The 20013-nt window shown below is 38.9% G+C and overlaps 1 protein-coding gene across 1 annotated transcript in view; it reads right to left on the bottom strand.

Moving 5' to 3' along the window:
• hbs1l (HBS1-like translational GTPase) overlaps positions 1-18044 on the bottom strand; it is a gene marked incomplete in the record, with an annotated part of 36569 nt that extends 18525 nt beyond the window's left edge. The window contains 6 exon segments of the mRNA XM_037685834.1: positions 1076-1317; positions 1489-1597; positions 16217-16468; positions 16674-16805; positions 17185-17250; positions 17791-18044. Coding sequence (XP_037541762.1) covers positions 1076-1317; positions 1489-1597; positions 16217-16468; positions 16674-16805; positions 17185-17250; positions 17791-17833 — 844 coding nt within the window.
• Between the last annotated feature and the right edge of the window lie 1969 nt (positions 18045-20013).

Genomic DNA, 20013 nt, shown 5'->3' with positions numbered 1-20013 from the left:
CATCTGCACTTCTGAAACTACCAAGTCACATTTTCTGGTCTGACTGCGAATGAGAAAATATGATTGAGCAACTGTGCCAGTGTGATGCACACCAAACATGGACATAAAAGGTCTGCGAGTGTAAGGAAGAAGCTAACAATCTATTAACAGTAACAAAAAAAGAGCTGCAAACCTTCTCCTTTAGCATCTACTGTCAGGGAAACAAGTTTTTTTTTTGCAGTTTTACAAATTGTGCATGTGAAAATAATAAGGGGTTTTCAAAAACTGACTGTTCAAAATGCAGCCACCCGGCTTGTTGGTCACATGGGTGCCAACACAGAATTCATGAGTCTGCCATAGAAAATCTGGACACTTTTACACACTTTTTCTGCAATTTGGCATCTCCAATTAGTCTCAGCTTAGTAAAATACCACCATACAGGTTGGTGAGGCCAAATCCCATTTCAACCCGTCCCCATAACTTAGCTCAACATACACAATTTGCCAGAGAGAAGGGTGTGTCCATCTTTTTTGTGATATAAAACAACAGCAATGGGACACACTTTAAAATAAAGGGGTATAAGTGTGTTTGGAGAAAAAAAACTTACAAATTTAAGTACTTTCTCTGTTAAAACATTTTATACCTTGCACAAAAACTATTATAATCTTTAGCTTGATTCAATCCATTATAATTGCTACCACTGTCATTTATCCATAACAAGCATAAAAATATAATGTAGTCAAGCCTGTTGCAGGCTTAAAATACTAATCTGACACAAAATACATGCAAATCAACATTACGTCTGTTGATCCAAAAAGATTTAGCAACAACAGTTTACAAGATGACACCCTAAAGGGGTTGGCCACGTTGTAATTGAATATTTTAGCTGTTACTCTTTCGGACTACAAATTGAAACTCGGGGCTTGGTGTATGGGTATGGGATAAAGCTAGAAAATAAGATTCAACCTAACTTTCTGTGTGACAAACAGTTTTATTTTGTCACCGCTTTTAGATGTGCTGATCCTTAACCAAGCTTTAGGTTACCATTAAGTTTTAGTTCAGCAGATGTTTGTTTATTACTGCATTTGCATCCTACCTATAACTACCAAGTTTAACAGAGGTTTTCCCCCTTGTCTCTTCTCCAGTTCTGTCTTGATGTTAATCGCCTGCCGGGTTTTCCCAGAAGACCGCCCCGGTGTGGCACCAGCAGAGGACTCATCCCCATTTGATCCCTTAGATGGGGTCTCAGGACGTCTTGAAGTGGGCTCAGGAACAGCTGCGTTTTCAGGGCTGCCGCCTCGTCGAACAGAAGTGGCGACGAGGCCGTTCTCCCCCGTTCTGCAGAACAAAGTTCAAGTTTTGTTACAACAAAAAGACAAAAAGTACCCAAGTATTTTTTTAAATTTCCCACCCCACCACAATTTTACTTTAGAACATATGATTTCCATTACTTTTTTTCTTAGTGTGCTCAGGGTTTTGAAGACATAAGAGAAGAGTGGACTGAGTTACCTGGGAACGTCAAATCCCATCGTTTGCTTCTTTCCAGAAACAGTCATACGGGCCACTTTGGGTACCACTTCAGAATCCAGTTTATTGTGGGACATGTCTCTGCTTTTAGCTAAGAAAAGTAATGGACACAAAAAAAACATTAATGACTCACCATCATTTTCAACAAACCACTTTCAGAATTACCTTCAATGCATGATTAAAAAAAAAAAATTTTAAAGGCAGCGATTAGTGTGTCGAGATTGCCTTGATACCAGTCTTTATCTATTTTCATTTGTTCATTTTCATGTATCACAGTAAGTGGAACAACCTCCGAGTTACCATTTGTCAAAGCATATTCAGGACAATCATTTATTTTTTTTACTTTGTAGAAAAAAAGACAACTTTTTATGTGTTATAATCTAGATCAATTAGCCAAAAATGTGCTTCCTTCTCCTGAGGTGCTGAAACAAATACAGCTGATAAAAAAAATTACCAGTCACAGTTGCATGCTGGTGTGGAAGGTATACATCTGAGAGTGAATGTACACAGCACTCCGAACCTCCCATCTATCTGATTGGAAGTCTATATTTTGCAGCAGTGAGACTTCTTGAGGTAAGTGCTTTGTCATCCCGCACCCGCATGGCCACCAGTTCCAGTCATAATCAACCCATTTCTGATTCATTCAGACTGGGCTGCACAGTCAAGCCTACTGCACACTGTGTGCATGTGTCTGTTTGCATCCGTCATCCTGGCGCACAAAGGGTTAATTTCAGAAGTGGCCGTTGCCTCCCGTCTCCACGTAAATAGATCGGTGTGACGCAGCATTTCACAGAATGAATCTTGTGAAAAGGTGTCAACGCAGCGAGCTCAGGGGTTGGATGTGAATGTGTGCTTTGCTCACAACTGATGGAAAGAATAAAGACTAATGGGGAATGGTTGACTGGTTTCATCTTCCAAAACTGGTCTTTAGATGCAATTACTGTTGGGTTAGCAATGATATCCTAAATGATTTTTACTGCAATGCTTCAGTCATGGGACATTCATGTTTTGTCAGTGACTTTTTGTACTTTCAAATTGCATTTTCATCAAGCTTACACTTTGATTAGGTGCATAAAACTAATACAAAAAAATACCCCGAAGGGAAAATAAGAGAAGATGTGTGATTCAACAGCATATTAATGAACTTTCTCTAACCAAGCACTCTCTGAATGACTTGTCCTGCAAAAGAGAAAAAGTCCCGTTCATTCTGAAACACATACAGCTCTCTGCACTCTGATGAGGCTTCCCCCCCATTTAAATACAGGCACTGCAGATAACATTTCCACAAACTGATCCGTATCAATATATGGGAATAAAAGGAGGGGATGTTCATTTCGTTAGTGTCATCATTGTTCATTTAAAACCAATAACAAAAGCAAAGGTTTATCAATGTTTCTTTCACTCTTTCCACCAAAAAAAATGTGATCCTTGCATCTAAAAACTACTAGCTGGCTGCATATTAAAAAAATGACAGCTAAATCTACGGTGCACAAGTTTTAGATATGAGCTGCACATGTAGACTAATTAATAAAGCTTTAAACTTACAGATATACAATCTCACCTCCGCCATCTGTCCTCGAGTAAGTCGAAACATGAGAAAAGGAAAACTACTCTGTGGGGAATTTTAGATTTTAGTTCTTCCTGCAGCTGGGGGGCTTTTTTTTTTGTTCCTGATTCAGAGGTTTCCACAACCTCTGTCCAAAAAGACACCATCCTGTTTAGTTACTTCACCAATATGAAGCATCAACTACAAAAAAGACCAAAAATATTAGAAGAACATTTAAATTTCAGCTAAATAATCACCAGCCACACATTTCACAAACCTCAGATGAACCTGTTATCTGATCTGTAGATATCAGACAACGCCACCCAAGTACCCTTAAACAACGAATGTATTGCCCTGTCTAAGCACAGTAACGCTTGTGTAAACAATGAAACAGCAAACTATCTTTTATTTGGTTTTGTAGCTGGCCTCAGGGCAGCCTTAACTGCAGTGTGACATGAAAACAAGCATTCGGGCCGTTCATGCTTTCAGGCTCAGACCAGGATATCTTTACACTGTTTAGTCTATGAGGTAGATATTTGGCATGCTCCTATGCAGGATTTCACTTGAATAAGAGGACCCTTGCATTGAGTCATTCGTACACTTTGGCCCGAGGGCCCAACTTAAGGCACGAAAACGAGGAGTCCGCCCAGGATATGCAAACATGAAGCATCCCTTCCCCCACTTCCAATATACTCACATACACACACGCAGTGTGCTGACAGAAGAAAAATGAAATTAATACCAAGACTAACAGGTGTGTGGGATGAAGTCAGTGTTTCAGACCATACAGATGACAAGTAGTTATGCTCATATAATATAAAGAAGAAATGTAAGTATTTTGCATAAGTTTTTTGGCTGTTTGGCTGTTCCCTCTTTAGGGGTCCCCAACCAATGTGAGTCAATTCCCCATCCCACTCTGTCCTCACTCCAACTATCTCCATGTGATCTCCAACTGCATCTATACATCTTCTCTTTGGCCTTCCACTGAAGTCTTTTTCCTGGCAGCTGCATTTCTAACATCCTTCTACAAAGATACCCACTGTCCCTCCTCTGAACATGTCCAAACCATCTCAGTCTGGCCTCTCTAACTGTATCTCCCAGTTGTTCAACCTGTGCTGTACCTCTGATGATCTCATTCCTAATCTTATCCATCATTGTCACTCCTAAGGTGAACCTCAACATCTTCATTTCTGCTACTTCCAGTTCTTTCTCCTGTCTTTTTTTCTATGTGTCTGTCTCCAGACCATACAACATAGCTACTCTCACCATTGTCTTGTAAACATTTCCTTTGACCTTTGCTGGCATCCTTTTATCATAAATCACTCACAAAGCTTTTTTCCATCCTGACTGGACTCTCCTCTTCACCTCTTTACCACACTCCCCATTTTCCTGGACAGGTGACCCCAAATACTTGAAGTCCAGCACCTTTGTGACCTCTGCTCCTTGTAGCCTCACTGTTCAACCTGCCTCCCTCTCATTCACACACATGTACTCTGTCTTACTACGGCTGACTTTCATTCTTGTCCTTTCAAGTGCATACCTCCACCTCTCCAAGTTCTCTTCCACCTGTTCCCACCACAAATCACAATGCCATCTGCAAACATCATAGTCACGGGGATTCTTGCCTGACCTCATCTATTAGTCGGTCCATTGCCACAGCAAACAAGAAGGGGTTCAGAGCTGATCCTTGATGTTCTCCCACCTCCACCTTGAAGCTATCTGTCACTCCTACAGCACACCTCACCACGGTCCTGTTGTCTGGGCCGCCTTAATGCATGGGTTTACCTGGGCTGAAGCCCAGGGCCCTACAGCCAATACCAATCGTTTTGAGCTCACAATGAGCTAAAAGAAATTGTGTTGCAACTTGTCAGGTTCTCTGTCTGTCAATCACATTAGATGCATGTTTGTGGCTGCTGATTGATGATTGCAGAACCGTTGATTCAGATTAAAAGTGACCCACATGGGTTCATTGATCGATGGTCCATGAGCTGACCAATCAGAATGAGTATTGCTAGATTTGAGGCTTGTCCCTCTATGAATGACTGACAGCTGTCTACATGTTACGAAAAGAAGTTTGAGAGAAGTTCTCAAAACAGAATATACTTGTCAGAACAAGTTTGAAAAAGAATTACTTGAGAATATATTGATGTGGACAGATTTTTAAAAACCAGCTGTCAGAGAAGATGACCCTGCAGAACGGTGTTCACAGACTCATCACCTGAGGGAGAGGAGGATGAGGCACGGCCTGCTCAGAAGCTACATTAGCTGGAGAGGTGCAGACAGGAGGAGAGAAGGAGCACAGGAAGAGAAGAAAGAAGACTAGGAAAGGAGCAGCGACATGTCTGACATGTGACCCAGGCGACTGGGGAGACAACATTGACCAACAGGTGCGTCCCGTGTGGAAAATGGGACAGGTGTGCCAAAGTTTTGATCAGCCGGCATGGGAGCATGCAGCCCGTCTCAGTATAACTTGCTGTCTCTGTTGCTTTAGATCTTCATATGAAACATGAACACTAAAAGATGTATATTTGTATGACCAAGACTTTAGCAAAGGTGGGTCTTAAACTTTTTTTTTCCCCAAAAGCCTCATGATGGTCTTTGTGAAAGAGTCAGTTTTAAGTGTTAATAGTTTATGATAAATATCTGCACATTCAAATTTATCCTATTATAGCATTAAAAACAGAGTTTGGGGGATCTGGATGAGCTAAACTTGTTTAAATTGGAACTACACTGTATGAATGTTATGTAATGAATTTATTGATAAAATATGAAATGTAAATTATAGTTTTCACACTATACCTACCGGGCCTACCAGCAGGTTATGGGGGGGCCCTGCCTGCTGTCCTCATACATGTCCTGTACCAGTCTAACATGCTTCTGCCACTCCAGATTTCCTCATACAAAACCACACCTCCTCCCTCGGCACCCTGTCATATGCTTTTTCTAACTCCACAAAGACACAATGGAGTTCTTTCTGACCCTCTCTGTACTTCTCCATCAGCATCCTCAAAGCAAAGATGGCATCTGTGGTCCTCTTTCTTGGCTTGAAACTATAATGCTGCTCACAGTCACCTCGTTTAAGTTAAGCTTCCACAACTCTCTCCCAGACAAACAAAACAAACAACAAATTATCTCATGAATTCATTGACCCAGTGAAATTAATATAATAATCATTGGATGCAAATTTACACCTGATTAACTCTTGGAGTGAGTCTTACTCAGGATGACCATCTCAGCCAAGAAACCTTAGAAAAAACAAACTGACTATAACTCAACCAAATTCACAGAGCTAAAATTTAGCATGTTAGAGTCATCCCCAACACAAACTCTGAGCACTAACTGATAGCACAAAAAAAAAGTTTTTGTTTTACTTAGTCAATGAATCTCTGAGTCAGCTGAACACATTTCAATACAAGTAATCACTGAATGTACAGCTTACTGTAGTCAAGATGGCCATCCCAGCTTATTGACACTAGCCCACAAAATACTAGAACTTTTACAAATCTTGAGCCAAGATTTAGTGTGACAGTAGCTGAATGTGATCCCCAACACACACTCCAAGTACTGCACATTACTCAAGACTGTTGCCTAAACTTTGGCATCAACTATTAGGATCAACACTGTCTGTCTTTAAGCAAATCTCATGAAACACGGGACAGTTTTACTCTTATTGAGAAAAACTCCCATAAAGAAATCAATGAATGCACATAGTCAACTCATTAACATTTTCAAGATGGCTACCACAACTAATCAACCTTTGCCAACACACAAAAAATTGCACTATATAAGTCAAATGTACATATACTGGACTACATTTGGTGTAGTAGTAGCTGAGCGTCATCCTCAATAAGTGTACACTAAGTGCTAACACATTTCATAAGATCTCACAATATCCCATAGTTGCACACATCAGTAATTACAATTTGACCAAAACAGCTACAACTCCGTCATTTCTCAATAAAACACGATCCTAGTCTAAAGCTCTGACATGAAATATGGCGGGTGATATGCATTTCTTTAAGGATTGCTAGGCCTATAATTTTATTAATGAAATCATCTTTCCTTTAAGATTTATAACGAAATCTGGGAAAACAGCATGTGCTCTGAGGGTCCCTACCACTTGAGGCCGCTAAAGGGTATAAAAAACAAGAATTATATTCTTCTCTCTCGTCTTCACTTGAGAGGGAAACTGTATGTGTGTGTGTGTGTGTGTGGGGGGGGGGGGGGGGTGTCTGAGTCGCTACTTGTAGACAGGACTCTGTGTGCTTAATATATTCACACATTAGTTACCGGTATGACAGCAGCAAAGTATTTCGGGTCAAAATAGGCACAAGGATGAGTTACGAGTAAATCTATGAAAGCTTAATGAAATTGTTTGGTGTACATTTATTTCATAAAACATTCATTAAAACATATTTTGAACCTCTTTAAAGCATGTTATGTTGCAAAAATAAATATGTCAGTGACCCCGACTGGGAATTAAACTTCATTCATAGTGAAATATTGAAAGCATGAATGAAAATGATTTAGAAGGAAACGAAACGAGAGCGGTGGTTGAGGGGCAGACTCTGAGCGGGACTCGTATGACCCTTTTCAAGATGAGTCGCAAGTACAAGTTCACAGAAAACTCTAAACTATTTCTAAACATCTCATCAGACATCCAAACACCCCCTACTCCCACCTACTCAACACACACACCTTTGAGTAAGAGCACTTAAACTCTCACATCTACTGTTTTTATTGGCTTAAATTCCCCGAACAAAACTTAAAACATGGCAAGCTTCTGACTTAAAGCGGAAAATCACACAAGACGTTATTTATGTGAAGGGAGTGAATGAATCTCCAAGTAAAATTTTATGCACATATCCTTTCAGTTTTATCTATTGAAATAAAAATGTTCAGAGATAATCTAAAGACGAACAAAGCTAAATTTCTGCTTCATTTATTTAACATTTTACACCCTTATCTCAGTTGTATCAACAATCCCAATATGCCTAACTGGTCAGGATGATGAAACATCAAGGCTCAGTTGCAACAACCAAGGAAACCGTGGGAGACAGAAATGTTCAAATTACTGTATTATGAAGAAAATGGTTGTGAGATTACTCAATCTGAAATCTCAATCTTTGTTTGACAATAGCATGCTTCCAAAAGTTTCAATGGCAGGAAAATTTCTACTTAAAACAGCTGTCAGTGATGGATTGAAATGCTTTACTAGTAGTCAACTTTATTTAATGAGCACATTTAAAACAGAAACTGTTATCAAAGTGCTTAACAACAACATCGATGGGAGTAAAATTAGTGGGGGAAAAAAACATACACTAATGATAATACTGAAGAATTAATAAAAAGCCTTTAAAACATAGGAACACAGAATAAAAAATTAAAAAAAAAAAACACTAAATCAACTCACACTGTGTGAAATGCCTGAGAGAACAGATGTGTTTTAAGCAGGGATTTGAAGTGAGGAAGAGAGGTGGTCTGCCTGATGTTGGGGGGCAGGTTGTTCCAGAGTTTGGGGCCCATGACTGAAAAAGCCTGATCTCCTCTGAGCTTCAGTTTTGTTTTTGGAACAGCCAAAAGCAGCTGATCAAATGATCTCAGGGCCTGAGAGGCAACATATGGTTGCAGTAGCTCAGAGAGATAAAGGGGTGTGAAGCCATTTAAGCATTTGAAGGTCAACAGAATAATTTTAAAGACTATCCTAGTACGAACAGGGAGCCAGTGAAGGGAGGACAGAACTGGTGTAATATGTTCAGACCTACGAGTTCCGGTTAAAAGCCGAGCAGCAGCATTCTGGACGAGCTGAAGACGTGAGATGGAGGCCTGGCTGATACCAGCATAGAGTGCATTGCAATAGTCCAATCGGGTCGTGACAAAGGCGTGGACTAGTTTCTCAAGGTCAGGTCTGGACAACACTGGCTTGAGCTTAGCTACCTGTCTTAGTTGGAAGAAGCTTTTCTGCAGAACAGAGTTGATTTGTTTGTCAAACTTGAAGTCAGAGTCTAAAACCATCCCGAGATTTTGACCAGACTGCTTAAGATATGGCTGAAGAGAGTCCAGGTTGACAGAATCAGAGGCAGCAGTTGAGCTAGGGCTAAAGACAATGACTTCAGTCTTCTCATCATTAAAACTTAAGAAATTTGAATAAATCCAGGCCTTAATGTCGTCCAGACATTTTAACAGAGTGTGAATGGAGCAAACACTTGCTGGTTTCACAGGCAGGTAGATCTGACAGTCATCAGCATAGCAATGGAATGAAAGACCATGTTTCCTCAGGATGGACCCCAGTGGGAGCAAATAAAGTGAGAACAGAAGGGGTACTAAATAAAGATTCAGTATTGTGGGCCAAGGACACGTATTTCTAACAGTTTACATTTCTGGATGGTATTCACATACGGCTTCTTCTTTGCATGATAGAGCTTTAACAAGCATTTGTGGATGGCACAGTAAACTGAGTTTAAAGACGATGTGTGGAAGTGTTCCTGAGGCCATGCAGTGATATCCGGAACAGAATCAGACGTGTTTTTACTGAGGGTCTAAAGATCAGCTCCTTTGAGTCCAGAGATTTCTCTCTTGAAATCCATCCATCCATTATCATTACACGCTTCTTCAATCTTCAATTTTGGGTCGTGGGGTTCACTGGTGCCCATATCCAGCAATCACAGTGTGAGAGGCAGGGGACACCCTGGACAGGTCTCCAGTCCATCACAGGGACACATAGAGACAAACAAGACAAACAACCATTCACTCTCTCACTCACACCTAGGGACAATTTAGTTATCAGTCAGTCTAACATGCATGTTTTTGGTCTGTGGGAGGAAACTGGAGTACCCAGAGAAAACCCACGCATGTATGGAGAGAACATGCAAACTCCACCCAGAAAGGCCCCCGGACCGGGATTTGAACCGAGGCAACCTGCTCACTGAGAGGCAGCAGCTCTACCAACTGTGTCGTGCTGCCCATTCTTGAAATCATTTCATGAGATTATGAACTGTAGACGATGGCATGTTCAAAGTACTCCCAGGTTACGTTGAGGAGCATTAATATGGAACTGCTCCAATATTTTTAGAGATTTTCAGACTGGTGAACCACTGCCCATTTTTACCTCTGATAGATTCAGTTTCCCTAAAACTCTCTTTTTATACCCAATTCTCTTACTAAATTATTGCCAATTAACCTATTTATTGTAAAATGCTCTTCAAGTTGTTTCTTATTCGTAGCATTTACCTTTACAGCTTTTTGTTGCCTGTCTCAATTCTTTAAGATGTGTTGTTATTAAATTACCTTTTATTTCTCCCTAATATTGGTTTTATGAAATTTGAACATCATTGCATTTTTCATTTACGTTTTTTTTAGTGTCCTAATTTTTATTAAATGAGTTTGTATATGTCACATACTGTGTTTTTTTTTATTCACTGCTTACCTTTAGAAACAAGCGAACAAGTTAGTACGTGACAAAAGTGTTGGAGAAAGAAAATTATGATTTAGGTTCTGCCTAAACCTAAACATATTGTCAATTTTAATCTTTTGGATTTTTACAGAATAAAAAAAGCAATTTAAAAAAACACTAAGAATCTAGATAAACCTGTTCAGAAAAGCTCGGCTTCTTAAGTGAACAAAATGCAAAAAATTAAAGAGAGAATATGATCTGAAACTGAAAAAATAAATAAACAAACACTGACAAACTTGAAATCTAAAGTTTTTCTTTACAATATGAAAAATAATTATTTCTATGGAAGTGTATAATTTATTCTAAGACAACATCTCTCACAAGCAATATAAAATATCTTGACTGAAATTACTTCCTCTTTTGCGTAATTGGTTATCGAAAAAGAAAAACGCAGCAGAACTAAATCAACTGCTGCAGTCTCGTGTTTTGTCTCATTTTTACGATATTTTTGCACAGTTGTTCATTTGTTTTAAGCCATGACTAACTGGCACCAATTGTTTATGTCAAAGCTCTAAATTACTGATATTCTCTCTCTGCAATCACAACCTGGTATCGTAAATTTAGTACAAAAGGCAAAACAGCCCACACCAAATAAAAATAAAAATCATGCATATGTTGTTTTGCACAAAAAGTATTTTGTTCAAAGAAAGAGACAGAAAAATTAGCTGCATGACATGAAGATAAATAAATCTCTAAAGTAACATTTTAAGCTTGTCACAATAATAATAATAAAAATTGTAGGATTTAATTTGTCCTAATCCAAAAGTAGTTTCCCACTTCCTGACAATATGAAAGTGCCTTCTTTCCATGCAAATGAAAAATCTTTTTCCCCTTTAGGCCTTTTGTCCCATCCCTTTATAAACCACAACAAAGCAGCAGCATCAGTGACACACGTCTGAATGCACCTGCTTTCTTTTGGTCACTTGATGTGAGTAAAATGGTATTTTCCAGTGTTGGCACCATTTTAAAACAATAAGTGTTTGTGCAACATGTGTGCGATGCACAGATGCAGAGCCTGTAAAGACAAAACTATTTGATCTGTTGCAGCCTTCGACAAAGTTGTGAAAGTTAAGAGACATGATCAGATTTTCCTACGTAGGTGGAGTAAGAGTGCACACACACGTGCACGTGTGCGCACACACACGCAAAGATGATCGGCTGCTGTGCAGTCACACACTGACATTTTCTCCAAGTCTGCAGCTTCCTGTTCAAACCCACACTCACTCGCCTGAAGACAAAAGGACAGAAGATGCTGGACACCCCCCTCGTTATTGAGCTCATTTTCTTATTGCTAAATAAAAAAATTATAAAAGAAAAACACTCATTCAAAAACACAAATACCGGTAAATGTAGCTTTTCCTAACTTTTGCCATCACATTGTGACACTGCGCTGAGACAAACCTGATTAACAGAAAATGTCTGACATGTCATTTTTCCCACGATCTGCCCTTTATCATTTCCTCCAGACTCAGCAGGCTGCTTTTAACACCTCGGGGGTCGAGATCACCCAGATTTCTGCGTCTATGTAAAGTTTACACATGCCAAACTAACTTCAACCTGACTTTTTTTCCCCTCAAACTCTATTTCATTCATTCTCATGTTTAGGAAAACTGAACATAATAATGTTCAAAATTCAAAGTTTTAAAGCAAAATCAAAAAAATGAACACACAACGAACTTGGTAAAGTTGTTATTGCGCATAATGTTGTCTACTGAATCCTGAAGTACTTTGTCTTCTCAAACATGAAGTCTGTTGGAGTCGGTCTCCTCACCATCACAGACATCTACACCTCCAGATGTAGGACGAGAGCCACCTGCATCATGAAGGACTCCACTCACGCAGCACACACTTTTCACCCCACTACCCTTGAGGAGCATTAAGTGTAGAGCCACTAGACTGAGGAAGAGCTTCTACCCTGAGGCTGTTAGACTCATGAATATCCAACTGCTGATCTGTTTCATGTTGCTGTGTTCATTCATACTCATCTGCTCACAGACTCATGTTCATGCTGCTGTTCAGCGTATTGTGTTGTTTTATGCTATTAGTCCTTAGCGTATTTGTAGCTGATGTTTTTCTTAGTTCATATCTTAGATCTTATTACTGTTTTTCTTTTACATTTTATTGTTAGATGTAACTGGGACCCTATGTACATAATTTCATTCCACCACATGTACCACATGTGCTGCGAATGACAATAAAGAATCTCTGTATCTCTCTGAATCTCTGAAGTATTTCTTTCTTTAATGTTAAAAATGTTAATAGCATTATCATTTAAACCAACAGTAATAACAAAGGGAAAATGACTTATGAAACAAAATCTTCCTGAAAAGTTTCATTGTTACATCAAAACAAAATGTAAGTTGATTAATTACTTTTAAATGAAAATACGTCCCTAAAGCAATAGTACATTTTTTCAGAGAAGGGGTTCAGTTGAAAGGGTGTGATCATTTTAAGATGGGAAGCATTTCAAGATGATGGAAATGCACTTTGGTCCCATTCAGACTAGCCATTAGCTCATCAATCTGGTCAAAATTAACTAATTCTTCAAACTGAGGTCGTTCAAAGAACCAACCAAAATAATTGTTCATAAACATGCCAGGAACCCCATTTCAAAAGATCTGAACAGAAAAACAATCAAGAATGTTCCTTTTTTTAGGTGCCTGCAAAGAACCAGTTTATTACAACAAGCCTAAAAAAAAACTGCTTTATTACAAAAGGAAAAATAAAAACACATATGTCTAAAGAGACATTCAGAGTATGTAACTTCTATAAACTTTATTTCAAAATAAACAAATTAATCTCTGGCACTGAATAAGAAAATCTATATTTACATTATTAATATTGACTCATCCTATAAACATCATAATTAGGCTGTTCACATCTAATGTTTATTAGTAAACACTTAAAAGCATCCTTTTGTCTGTACGAGTATGTATATGTGTATCTGATGTGTGTGTGTGTGCATGCATGCGTGCGTGCATGTGTGCGTGTGTGTTGTTCTCTCATGGGAAAATCTCCAGGTGTCTTCCAAACCAAAAAAAGTCAACCTCATGATCTCAAGCTCAAGCAGCAGTAAACCAGTACAATGGTTAACTGATCCATATTCCAAAAGCTGCAGCACACCTGCAAACAAAAAGAGACCTCTTCTTGCCTCTTAAGAGTTTGTGCAGCTCAGACAAGAAAAAGAGGTTGTAAGAAATATAGAAATACTTTTTTTCCCCAGGCTGACTAGCGTCTAACTGCTTTGCAAGCCTACAAAAAGTAAAAAGCCTTCTGGCATCAAATCATACAAAAATAGGATTTACATTTTAAAATTCTGAGGGGGGAACAGATGAAGAGGGAGCTCTCTAAAAGTTGTTAAAATGCAAGTATTTATACAAAAGTTACATAACTGTGATCAGTAAAGCTGAAGAAATATTTTAACTGAGCGTAGCATTTGTTTCTTTGTGTAACGCTAAGTAAAAATTAACTGTTTCTTTAAAAAAAATAATACTTGACAGTTTCTGAATGTTTTACTTGCAGTAATTAGAACAAGGCTTGATCGTTGGTCCTGAAGGTTTCTTCACTCCAGCTGAAATGTTCACAGGATGCCATTTAAAGGCTTATAATCTATTCAGTGCAGAAATTGGTACTGTTTTTGTTGAGTTTTTGTCCAGTTGAGAAAATAACTGAGGTTTTATTGTAAAAATATTAATTTAGCACCAACCATAATCCAGCATAATCACATACTTCCTCATATCTACCTTGTGAAAGCCTTCTTCTGATTAGCGCGAACAATGTCGTCGGGGGACGGTGAGTCAAAGCGAAATGGTACAATAGAAAAAACGTGCTCCTTGGATTTATCCTGTAGATTGCTAGAAAACGTCTGGTAAGCACTTTCTGTCTTTGGGACCTTTAGTTTTCCCTTCACTGGGTTTTTATTCCTCCTCTTCTGTTGACTGTGGCTCTGAAATGACAAAGTAACTGCAAATACTGAAGGCTTTGCGAAAACTGACGAGGCCTGGCCTGGAGCCGGAGGGGTTGGAGACGACGGTGAGGGGAGGTCACCGCTCGCCTGGGCCATGAGCACACTCAAATCAATAGTGTGACCTGGCTTAGATGGTCTGGAGATTTGCTGAAATGGTTTGTGGTCGAGCTCACGCTTGGTCCCACCCTGTGTAGTGTTTTCTGCCGACATGCCAGCCCCTTCTGGTTTTGCTGGTGAAAGAAGCGACGTGAGGGTGCAATGTGACCCATTTGAGGTGGCTGAGGGTTTGCCTTTATGTTCAGATGTAAGCTGTGATGAAGAGAGCAGCTCGCCGAATCCAGGTGGTCGTTTCAGTGCATCTGCTTGAGATTCAGTGCTGTCGGGTTGATGGGAGGTAAAGGAGCTGCTGGTTTGATGCTGCAGGGCTAGTTCTGACAATGACACAGTACCACCAAGAAACGAAGGAGTAAAACTGGCTGTGTTTGATGAAGAAGCCCTGTTTGCTGCTTTATCGGTGCTTTGAGGGGGAATTCTTCCATTCTGATGCTGTGACACAAGCTCAGACAGTGAAGGTGTGTGCGCGGCTGCAGCACACTTAACAGAAGCTATCCCGCCACCAGCTGTGAGCAGAGAGCTACTTGAAGCTGCACTGTGGTTTGAGTGAGTCTGAATTAAATCAGCCAGTGATGGACCTCCTTTAGGAACAGCCACTGAGAGCTGACTGTTATGTAGGATCGAACTGAGACTTCCAAACCCAGGAGGATAAGCTAAAGCAGAGCTAGCTATGGAAGGATTGTTTAGTGATAGATTACTAAGCGAAGTGGAGAGGATGGAGGGAGCTGATGTGTCAGCTGGTGGAGAGATTTGCAAAGAGGCCAATGTTCCGAGAGAAAGACTGTTCTGATTAGACAAAGATGACAGTGATGAATTAGAGTCTGCAGCAAAAGTACTTAATGAAGAAATGTTTAAACTTCTCCCAGAGTCAGCTACTCCTGTTTTACTCTTTTGCTCATGCTGAGACATGAGCTGAGCCAAACTGGTACCACTGCTAATGCCTTGGTGTGCCTGCTCATGGTGAATATTTTGCTTTGCACAGCTGCCATTCACAGGCTCAGCCTCGTGTTGAGATAAAAGGCCACGCAGGTTCCGCACCGTCGGCTGCGTATGTTTATGTGTCTTAGATGCATTACTGTCTGTGCAAGAAGCAGACAAGCAGGCTCCTTACCTTACGAAAGCCAAGTAGGGTTGTCGAAGAGGAGGGACAAGATGATCACGGAGCAGAAGTGGTGAATCATAACATGTTCAAGAAAAAGAAAACAGGAAAAAGGCACTTTGTTAAACATATGCAGGACGTAAAAGTGTCACTATACGAAGCAGGAAATGCTTCTTTTTGATAAGAACCTGAGGATGCAGAGCTGATGGATATTATCTGAGTTACATTTACTGGTTACACTTGTGAGTATCTTCAGAATAAAATGATTGATGACTAAATATTTGACAAGTAAATGCTTTACTGAAATCTTAGTAATACACAAACAGGTGATGCAAATAGAGAGATAACAAACTAAAGTCCCAGTAGAAATGTATTTATTAAAGCTGACCTGTAGCTAAACTAAGAAAAAACTGATCAAGATAACTATCTTAACCAAAAACACAATATATCCATAAACATGTTCCAACAACTGATCAATCAGAATAATTTAAGATCAATAAAATGCCCATATCTGACCCACTTCAGACGTACCTTTCTCAGCCATGGTCTCCTGTTTGGTTCTTTCTGGAAGAGGCGTCTTCTCTTGAATAACTTTGCCAACTGAAGCCATCTGTTCATCTGCACCTCTGGTAACCGGGGCTGTTTTGGTGTCTTCGGACAGCACCGCATCCAGTGCCCTTTGTGGGTCAAAGCCATGTTTTACAGCTGCCTGGGTCAGGACCGAGTCTGGCATTGCATCTCCCAGCACAGTCCGCATGTGGTCCAGGCAGGAATACAGCTTTGCTAAAGAGTGAAATGCGCAAGTTGGATAACAATAACGATTAAATAAAAATTAAATAAAGGTTGAAACAACTAAATAAAGGCTGAATGAAAAAAAAAACAATGTTTAAACTGAATTATACAGAATGTAACTAATCAGAAATATTAAAAATAAATGTATATTTTAGTAACCTTTTTAAAATTTATTTCACAGTTGACTTTAAATTACCTTGCTCAAGAGGGTCAAAGTTGTGGTCAACTGCAGGAGACATGGGAACATCCTCAACTTCATATTCTTCCTCTTCTAAAGGCTCCTCTTTTGGTGCTTGCCTCTCTCTTCGTGAATAGATGAACTGATTGGCTATAAAAACAAAACAAAAATGTATTTAATTACCGCTAATCACTGATCATACACCTTAATATGTTAAACAGTACACAATGAAAATATGAACCTGTGACAGATGAAGCAATCAATACCATTATTTACATTTGAGCTGTTTTAAAGCAGCACAAGAAGGCCTACTCTCATTAGGGTTAGGCTTTCAATTTTGTGGCTATTTGGTGCATAAGACACATTGTTGGCATTGCTACAGTGAAATGTTGAAATTTAAACTGACAAAAATACTGTTTTAAAAGTCTTATCCATGTCTTGGAACTACACTATTTCCTGTGAGAAGTTAAAATGCCGTCTATGGTTTTTATTGACAACTTAAACAAAAATGACAATCAGTAAAAACAACCTGTTGCTGGTGATATACAGTAGTCATCATCCACAGACTGTCCATACATGTCATCGTCTTCAAAATCTAAAAAGGAAAAAAAAAAAGCAAGATTATAAAATATGTGCTTTTCATACTTTGCTCAAAAACATACTTGTTTACATCAGTGCTTTGTAACAGCTGTCACTTTGACATGTCAGCAATTTCAGCAATACACAACCAAAAGTAGCCTCACAGATTAATTAATTTACTAACAGCGGAAGGTTCGCAACACTGTGTGAGACTTATTAATTCAGTAGATTCGGGGGATATTAAAATAAGCTGTAAAATGAAATTAGAGCCCTAATCATTAAACACAGGCTTGTTAGCAGCTCTAGCAACATTAGCTTTGTTACAACTTTTAATTTAAGGTTAAAACCAGACATGATTTTTTTTTTACTTCGGTATAAACGCAGATACTGGTGTAAGAGGTAACATGAGTTTCTTCTGGTGCCAAGTGACACGACAGCAACATCTTATTTTGGCTGCTAAACCAACTAGCGTTAGCTGCTAACTTTAGCTTAGCGGCTAAAGAGTTTAGCGGTGCGGCGCTCGAGCAGGAACCGACTGCTGGGTGAAGTTGTCTACCTTCGTCGTAGTTGTAACCTCGAACATTTCTGTGGCGAGACATTTCTGCCTATTTGTCCTCCTCTCTCGGTCCCCGGTATAAATGTTATTCAGCTCACAGGCATGTGCATTGCCACAGCTGCCATTGAGGTTATCGTGTGTAGCGTTCAGCAGCAAGTATGGAAGTCAGGTTTGATTTTGCTGCTCCAAAAATATATAATATTTAATGCAAAATAGTATCGTATGTCTCTTTATTTGTCAAAAAGTTGCAAACTGTAAAAAAAAAAAAAAAAAGAAGAAGTTTAAAAAAGTAAAACATTAAAGTTTCCGCTGACGTCACTTCCTGTTGTGGTCAGCGCCACGGTGTGAAACTGACCCCAGGTCAATCTTTTTGCAGAATCACATAAATGAACGGATGATAAATTAAAACACGACTGAAACGGGGAAAAGAACATTTTTAGTGTAAATTAACCTGAAACTATGTTGTTAAAGCTGAAAGAAGCAATTATAAACAAATATCAAACAAGGGTCATCTGGATGGATTCTGCTTTGTGAAACGTTTCGTATTTTTATCCTAAAGACTTCTTCAGCATGAAACCCTGCAAGAAAACTGTCCTTGTCATAGTGGACCAACCAGTTTGCTGCTGACAACCAGAATTTGTTGGTCGCGTGCAAAAAAAATTTGCTAGTATCACTCAGCCCCCTGCAAGCAAGCAGCCATAATGGTGTTTACATCCATTTTTAGGGTGATGGTCCTCCTTTATCATTTGAACAGCTAGTTTTGAATGTCAGCAACAACCTGGTTGATCCACGAGAAGGTGCTATTTATAAGACTGAGCTGCATACAGCTCCTCAGACTGAAGAAGTCTTTCGGATGAAAGATGAAACATTTCTACAATTTTTTTATTTGTTTTTTGAACCCATCCAGAGAACATGACTTAACTTTTTTAGATCTGTACAGAAAGAAACACCCTTGAAAGTGTCAGCGTTAGACAATATAATGTACCAGGTTTTTTTTTGTTGTTGTTGTTGTTTTTTTACTCTAAAGAGAATTATTCCTTGACTCCTAAAACACCAAGTTCACAAAACTCTTTGACCATCCTTTTAACTTTTTGTTTGTTGCAGTGATTTTTAACTATTAATTTTCATTCTTGTGCTAATTTTGTTATATTTTATTATGTGTGTTACAATTGTCGGTTTATATAAACAATGTAAATATTGTAAAGATAATTTAGTTTTTTTAAGGTCAGGTTAAAATGCAAGAGTGTTCATTTTTCTACTGATGGTATAGCTTTGTAAAGGTGTGTAAATATCCTAATGCATGCTCAATAATCCAGGTAGAAAAATCTATAAAAGTTAAGTCTAGTCCTTTGGACCTGTCCAGAGGACCTGACTTAACTTTTTTAGCTCTGTCCAGTAAAGCATTATATGATTCAGCCAACAAAACATAGCAATACAATGTCAACGCATTTTATTGTCCAGTTATTTTATTTATGAATTTGTAAATGTTTATTTTGGTGATGGTATAAAAATACTTAATTCATAGGAGCTTATTATTGAGTTCTAGCTAATGAAATCTTAAACAATCAACAATTGGAAAATTCTCACAAGGAATGTTTAAACTTTTATTTATATGACTCAAACTGTGTGAGGTAAAACTAGAGAAATCATCAAAAGAAAAACACAAATCACCATCAAAAAACTTAAAAATTAAATCCAAACACTAGCTAAAAGTTAAAAGGAACAAAATGAACAATATCTAAAAAGAAAATGCTAGCTGAAAGCCAGAAATAGCAAAGTGCAAATAGTAGCCAAATGGTACAGACGTGAACAGATGAGACCAAAATAGAACTTTTTGGTTTAAATGAAAAGTGTTATGTTTGGAGAATGGAAACCTTTGCATTCCTGCATAAGAATCTTATCCCATCTGTGAAACATGGAGGTGGTAGTATCATGGTTTGGGTCTGTTTTGCTGCATCTGGGCCAGGACAGCTTGCCATCATTGATGCAACAATGAATTCTGAATTATATCAGAGAACTATAGAGGAAAATGTCAGGACATCTGTCCATGAACTGAATCTGAAGAGAAGGTGGGTCATGCTGCAAGACAAAGCACACAAGTGGTTCCATCAAAGAATGGTTCAAGAAGAATAAAATTCATGTTTTGGAATGACCAAGTCAAAGTCCTGACCTTGATTCAATCCAGATGTTGTGGAAGGACCTGAAGCAGTAGTTAATGTGAGG

The sequence above is a fragment of the Nematolebias whitei genome, chromosome 12 (genome assembly GCF_014905685.2).
Source record: "Nematolebias whitei isolate Nwh7 chromosome 12, NemWhi1, whole genome shotgun sequence".
In the NCBI taxonomy this organism is placed as follows: domain Eukaryota; kingdom Metazoa; phylum Chordata; class Actinopteri; order Cyprinodontiformes; family Rivulidae; genus Nematolebias; species Nematolebias whitei.
Note: the sequence above shows the minus strand (reverse complement) of the source record. Positions and strands in the feature narration are given on the sequence as shown.